General features: G+C 48.5%; 1 protein-coding gene across 1 annotated transcript; it reads left to right on the forward strand.

The window, feature by feature from the left end:
• Positions 1-752: 752 nt before the first annotated feature.
• On the forward strand, positions 753-7,401 carry LOC126487600 (uncharacterized). The gene is given in 1 exon segment (XM_050120513.1): positions 753-7,401. A coding segment is annotated over 1 exon segment (5,613 nt). The 5' UTR covers positions 753-1,352; the 3' UTR covers positions 6,966-7,401.
• The last annotated feature ends 375 nt before the right edge of the window (positions 7,402-7,776 follow it).

A 7,776-nucleotide genomic window follows, 5' to 3' on the forward strand; every position in this document is an offset into this window, starting at 1 on the left:
TCCTGACTTATAACCTTCCTCTCCTGATTCATTTGCATCAGGATAAAATGTAGGGGCTCCAGAAATTGGTGTTCCTTGCACAAAGTGAGGAAAAATCCAAATTAGTTCTTTTTATAAACTGAAGTCTCTTGCTTTTTGGGATATTTGTTGCTAATTTATCACAGGAAATTACTGTAAGCTCTTTGCCAATGTTCATTTTCTGTTCATAATGAAGAAAATTTCAGCATTAGTAAAAGGTACTACAATTTCAAAAAAAAATAAATGTCACAATTTTCAAATACCAACTATTACACAATTATAGAAAATTTCACCTGGATAATGCAAAATTACTTACAAATTCATCAAAATAATAGTAAGTTCAGCCCAGGGATCTGTTTGCTTCCCTAACCACAGTTATTGGACAGATTTACAATACCAGGTATGCATTTCTTCCTGTAAAACTTTCCTTAAATCCAATTAGAGGGACTTAACTATGCACACAACATTCACACTACTATTATACCTATGAACTTATCCTGTAATGTTGGTCCCTATTGTATCTCACAAGCTTCACAGGGCAGATAGACTGTTGATGCCATTTTTTCCTTTGACAGTCTACATAGTACCTTCTGGTAGAAGAACAAACAAACAAACAAACAAAAACTGGCTATTTGTGAGGAAGCTTTCTTTTCAGCAACAATTTTATTTTTCTATTTCCTGTGACCAACATATATGGGTTGTTCAGCAACAGAATCTTATCATTGAGTTCTAGTGAAAGACTTTGAGACACCTTAGCACTACTGCACCCCCCATCCTGGGAACCAGGCCTCTAGCATTAGGAGGCACCTTAGCACTACTGCACCCCCCTTCCTGGGAACCAGGTCCCTAGTAACCAGCCACGCGTGCACGGGAGCTTTGAGTACTTTCCATCCCCATTGTAGTCTTTCTCCAATAGACCCGGACCCTGGAACTGGGGTGAGACGACCTGCAGGTGTTCCTCCTTGTAACCGCCATAACATTGATCAAGTAGAGTTAGCTGACCATTGTATGAACTAGTCAAAACAGTTGACAAATGATTTTTGGACTTTCCCTTTGATTCTGTACTACCCCCTCCCTGAATTTGTGGTTTTTTCCTTTAAAAGAGCTTGTAATAGACAAAGCAGGGTCCTTCTCCTCTCGAGGCTGAGGGACCTCTGCCGTGGCAGAATAAAAATTCCTCTTGCTATTGCATCAACCGTGCTGTGAGTGTCTCTTGGGGCGACCTCCTCCTTGGTGGGGCTTTAGGGCCCAACATTTGGTGCATTGGCCGGGAAGTGCTGGTCGCCCTCAGACCCATTCCTGACCCGGTTGGAGGTAAGAGCGCGCTTGTCTGAATGTTTTATGTTCGTCTATTTCTGTTATTGTGCCTTATGTTTATGATCATCAGGGATTTGGAGGAACATTGTACCTGCGCAGGGCTAGTATTTGAAAGGGACCAGGCAGTGGGACAGACGTGTCCGGGAACACTCCCTGGCCCAGCCGTGGAGGACGCTTCACAGGCAATTTGTGAAACTAGGAGCGACCAGGTCACCTTAGTTTCTAGAGAGTGTGGTTCTTATCGCCCACTCCCTTCCAGGTTTGTAATATCAGTTTTACATCAGTCTGTTGCCGCGCGGCTCTCGGTCTTGAGTCTGTGTCTGTCATTTTGTATTGTTGTTTTTGTCTTTGTGTTTGTTTTTGAGTTGGAATCTAGTACAATGGGACAACAAATAACCACCCCCTTAACTTTGACTTTAGACCACTGGAAAGAGGTTGAGGACAGAGCTCACAACCAGTCTATGGTAATCCGAAAGAAACGCTGGCAAGCGTTCTGTTCCGTGGAATGGCCCACTTTCGGAGTGGGCTGGCCACAGGACGGAACATTTAATCTGAATATTATTTTGCAGGTTAAGACAAGAGTCTTTCAGCCTGGCCAGCAGGGCCATCCTGATCAAGTTCCTTACATCGTAACTTGGGAGAGCTTGTCCAGAGACCCTCCGCCCTGGGTCAAACCATTTGTCCTGCCTGCGGGAGCCGGAAACCCAGTACCAGCTCCCTGGCCCTCCACCACCCCTTTGACTCCGAGGGCGGCAGCAACCCCAACTGCCCCTCCCCTGGACCCGTTGTCCTCTCTCTTCCCCATGCAGGAGCGACCGAAACAGAAGTCCCAGACCCAGACACCACCAATCCTCTCTGACAATCAGTCAGACCTCCTGCTTTTTGACCCTCCTCCTCCTTATCCCCGGCCTCTTCTGCCCCAGGCCGAGGCAGCCCCCCTCGCGCCTGTTCCTGGGGAACCTGCTGAACCTGATATAGACCCTGACAGGCCCCCTAGCCCTGACACGACTGATACTGCTGAGGGGGGGCCTAACTCGCAGCCAGCAGGCCGGCTGCGGCTCCGCAGAGGGACATCTGCAAGGGAAAGGTGGACTTCCCAGGCACTCCCCCTCCGCTCAATGGCTGACCAATTTCAATACTGGCCTTTTTCAGCCTCTGATCTTTATAACTGGAAACTTCATAACCCCTCCTTTTCCCAGGACCCCCAGGCCCTTACTGCCCTTATAGAATCTGTTCTGATTACTCACCAGCCCACTTGGGATGATTGCCAACAGCTTTTGCAGATACTTCTCACTACAGAGGAGAAACAGCGTGTTTTCCTTGAAGCTCGGAAGAATGTCCTGGGAGCTGACGGAAGGCCAACCCAGTTGCCAAATGAGATAGAGGATGCCTTCCCTTTGACCCGACCCAATTGGGACTTCAATACTCCAGCTGGTAGGGAGCGACTTCGTCTCTACCGTCAGATTCTGTTAGCGGGTCTCCAAGGGGCTGGCAGACGGCCCACTAATTTGGCTAAGGTAAGAGCAATAATACAGGGGCCTGAGGAAACACCTGCAGGATTTCTAGAAAGGCTATTGGAGGGGTACAGAATGTACACCCCTTTTGATCCCATGGCAGCGGATCGCCAGGCTGATATAATAATGTCTTTTATAAGCCAGTCAGCACCTGATATTCGTAGCAAGCTGCAGAGGATGGAGGGACTGCAGGGTTACTCCCTCCAAGATTTAGTAAAGGAGGCAGAGAGAATTTTTAACAAAAGAGAGACACCAGAGGAAAAGGAAGAAAGAAGGCGCAAGGAACAGGAAGAGAGAGAGGACAAACGAGATAAAAAGCGTAGTCGTGAGTTAAGTAAGATCTTGGCCACAACAGTACGCAGTATAGAGCAACCTAAGAAGCGCCAGGACAAGGATAGGGGAGACAAAAGGCGGCCACGAGTGGACCGAGATCAATGTGCCTATTGCAAAGAAAGAGGACATTGGATCAAGGACTGCCCAAAACGTCCAGCTGAACCCAAGAAAAAGCCAGTTCCTGTCCTAGCCCTGGAAGACAGTGATTAGGACAGTCAGGGCTCAGAGCCCCCCCCTGAGCCCCGGGTAACCCTTCTAGTGGGGGGGCACCCTACCACATTTTTGGTAGATACTGGAGCCCAGCATTCGGTCCTCACACAAGCAAATGGACCTTTGAGTTCAAAAACCTCTTGGGTTCAGGGGGCCACCGGGGGAAAAATATACCGATGGACCACAGAAAGAAAAGTTAATTTAAACACTGGTCAAGTGACTCATTCCTTCCTCATGGTGCCAGAATGCCCCTACCCATTGCTGGGCAGAGACCTCCTGTCCAAAGTTGGGGCACAAATTCACTTCTCAGAAAATGGGGCCTCAGTTACTGACAATACTGGCCAGGCTCTTCAAATTCTAACTTTAAGATTGGAGGACGAACACAGACTGTTTGAACTGCCTCCTCCCCCGGAGCTGCCCATCGATAACAAATGGCTCCGTGATTTCCCCCAGGCCTGGGCGGAAACCGCAGGTATGGGGCTGGCAAGCAATCAACCTCCTTTGATAATAGAGTTAAAACCATCAGCCACTCCAGTTTCCATAAGACAATACCCCATGAGCCGCGAGGCCCGAGAAGGAATCAGGCCCCACATTCAGAGACTTTTAACATTGGGCATCTTAAAGGCCTGCCATTCCCCCTGGAACACACCTCTTCTCCCAGTAAAGAAGCCAGGCACAGGGGACTACAGACCAGTCCAAGACTTAAGGGAAGTTAATCGCCGCACTCTAGACATTCATCCTACGGTGCCCAATCCTTATAATCTCTTAAGTACCCTGCCTCCGACCCATGTATGGTACTCAGTACTTGATTTAAAAGATGCTTTTTTCTGTCTGAGACTTAGCCCTCAGAGCCAGCCATTGTTTGCCTTTGAATGGAAAGATCCTGATTCAGGAGTTTCTGGGCAGCTCACCTGGACGAGACTACCCCAGGGATTCAAGAATTCTCCAACTCTATTTGATGAGGCCCTACACCAGGATCTGGCCAGTTTTCGCACCGCCAATCCAGAGGTAATCTTACTCCAATATGTAGATGACCTCCTGCTGGCCGCAGAGACTGAGCAAAAATGCCTCAGAGGGACTCGAGCCCTACTCACCAGATTAGGTGAACTGGGCTACAGGGCATCTGCTAAAAAGGCACAGATCTGCAAGAAGCAAGTAGCCTACCTGGGGTACCTCTTGGAGGGTGGACAGAGATGGTTAACAGACAGTCGGAAGCAGGCCGTGGCACAAATTCCCCCTCCCAAAGGGGCGCGAGAGGTCCGAGAGTTTCTGGGAACTGCCGGTTTCTGTAGGTTATGGATACCGGGTTTCGCTGAAATGGCCGCCCCACTGTATCCGCTTACCAAAGCCAACGTCCCTTTCTTCTGGGGAGAGGACCAACAACGGGCTTTTGATAAAATAAAAAGGGCCCTCCTTTCGGCCCCTGCTTTGAGTCTCCCTGATGTCACCAAACCATTCACCTTATACGTAGATGAGAACAAGGGAGTAGCAAAAGGGGTGCTGACTCAGAAACTGGGACCCTGGAAAAAACCAGTGGCTTACATCTCCAAAAAGATGGACAATGTGGTGACAGGATGGCCCCCTTGCCTCCGTATGGTAGCAGCTGTAGCTACCCTGGTCAAAGATGCAGACAAATTGACTCTGGGCCAACCGCTGACTATAATAGCACCTCATGCTTTAGAGACTATAATTCGTCAACCCCCTGATAGATGGCTCTCGAATGCCCGTATAACCCACTACCAGTCGTTATTGCTCAACCCTGAACGTATCACATTTGGAAATGCGACGTTACTGAACCCCGCTACCTTGCTCCCCAATTCGGAACCCACTGTTTGGGTACCTCATGACTGTCATCAGATATTGGCAGAATACCACGGGACCAGGGAGGATTTGACTGATTGCCGGCTCCCTGATGCAGATTATACCTGGTTCACAGACGGCAGCAGCTTCTTTAAAGAAGGTGAGCGAAAGGCGGGGGCGGCGGTGGTGGATGGACAAAATACCATATGGGCACAGGCATTGCCCCCAGGAACCTCTGCCCAGAAGGCAGAATTAATAGCCCTGACTAAGGCTTTAGAACTAGCAAAGGGACAAAAAGTAAACATATATACAGACAGCCGTTATGCATTTGCAACGGCCCATGTCCATGGGGAAATTTATAAAAGAAGAGGACTGCTAACTTCTGCTGGAAAAGAAATTAAAAATAAGACTGAAATCCTGGGACTATTAAAGGCCCTCTTCTTACCCAAGAAGGTGAGCATTATTCATTGCCCAGGACATCAGAAGGGCAATGATCCTATTGCCAAAGGAAATCAGATGGCAGATGAGATGGCTAAAAAGGCTGCGCTTAACTCAGAAATATTATCCTTGGCAGAGGCACCACCCTCCACAGAAGATCATTTCCAATATTCAACCCAGGATCTAGAGACTATTCAGAAACTTAATGCAGACTTTGATGAACAACAAAAAGCTTGGAAATATCAGGGCAAAACCATGTTGCCCAAGAAAGATGCTTTTGAACTGGTCACTCAAATGCATCGATGGACTCATTTAGGACATAAAAAGATTAAATCTCTTATAAAAAAGACAGATTTTTATATTCCAGGTCTTAACTCACTCATACAGCAAGTGACATCAACTTGTGTCCCCTGTGCCAAGGTAAACGCAAAACGGCAAAGTGCCCCAGAGGGCATAAGAATAAGGGGAGACCGACCTGGTACTCATTGGGAAGTGGATTTTACTGAAATAAGGCCAGGAAAATATGGTAATAAATATCTCCTAGTTTTTATAGACACCTTCTCCGGTTGGACTGAAGCTTTCCCCACCAAACGAGAAACGGCTCAAATGGTGGTGAAGAAGATACTAGAAGATATTTTTCCTCGGTTTGGCCTGCCTAAGGTAATCGGGTCTGACAACGGCCCAGCCTTTGTCTCCCAGGTAAGTCAGGGTATGGCCAAGACACTGGGGATTAATTGGAAATTACATTGTGCATACAGACCCCAGAGTTCAGGACAGGTAGAAAGGATGAATAGAACCATAAAGGAGACTTTATCCAAATTAGCTTTGGAATCTGGCGTTAGAGACTGGGTACAGCTCCTTCCCCTAGCCCTGTTCCGGGTGCGGAACACCCCTTCTCGGCTTGGACTTACTCCCTATGAGATCCTATATGGGGGGCCTCCCCCATTGGCCTCCTTTAGGGCCCCTCCTGACCCCGCTACTCACAAACCTGATTTGCAGGCGCGGCTAAAAGCACTTCAGATCGTCCAGGCCCAAGTGTGGAGACCCCTAGCTGCTGCCTACCAGCCTGGGCATCCGGAGATCTCGCACCCGTTCCAGGTTGGCGATTCTGTGTACGTGCGGAGACATCGGTCCCAGAACCTTGAACCTCGCTGGAAGGGACCCTACACCGTGCTTCTTACGACACCTACTGCCCTCAAAGTGGACGGTATTGCAGCCTGGATCCACGCGTCTCACGTCAAGCCGGCACCTCCACAGGACGACCCAGAACTTTCCAAATGGAAGCTTCAGCGTACCCAAAATCCTCTAAAACTGAGACTAGTCAAGGAAGCCTGATCCTGTCAAGCTTGCTGTTCTTTGCCCTGGTGTTTCCCTCCACATATAGTGCTAAGAACCCCCATACACCTCAGAACTTAACTTGGACTCTGACTAACTTTGAGACTGGGCAAGTCTTGAGGCTAGCCACTGGAGTTCATCCCCTAGGTACCTGGTTCCCCCAGCTAAAGTTTGACCTATGTGCCCTAGCAAAAGACTCTTGGGGAGATACTGAACGAACTCCCGAGAACTCTTATCCTACATGCAGATATTCTGAATGGTATATTTGTCCTGGGGGAAGACGAACTTGGCAATGTGGGGGGGCTGAAGTATTTTATTGTGCTGCCTGGGGATGTGAAACCAGTGTCAGTACCTCCTGGTTGGGGGCTAGCAAAGAAGACTTAGTCACTTTCACTCGTACCACATCAGGGGAATCTGAAATCACAATCACCTTCACGGAGAAGGGAAAAAAGGTTAGTTGGTTAACAGGCAATATATGGGGTTTACGGTTGTATAATCCAGGAGGGGAAGACATAGGAATTCTGTTCACCCTAAGAATTGTTATAACACCTCCCATGACCATGGCACTAGGGCCCAACCCGGTATTGCCTGACCAGGGACAGCTAGCCCTGGCTGAGGTGCCCCCCCCCTGCCAGGGCCTTGGGTCCCCCTTCAAGTCCTAAAAATCTTCCTGCTACCCCTGCTTCACCGCTGGCATTCTCTAATACAGGCCAGCGATTGTTTAATCTAATAGTGGGAGCTTTTTCTTTGCTGAATAGTACTGACCCCAATATGACAGAATCTTGCTGGCTATGCCTATCAGCAGGACCCC

This window comes from Alexandromys fortis, unplaced genomic scaffold (genome assembly GCF_014885135.2).
Source record: "Alexandromys fortis isolate MF-2015 unplaced genomic scaffold, M_Fortis_MF-2015_v1.1 scaffold_175, whole genome shotgun sequence".
Lineage (NCBI taxonomy): Eukaryota > Metazoa > Chordata > Mammalia > Rodentia > Cricetidae > Alexandromys > Alexandromys fortis.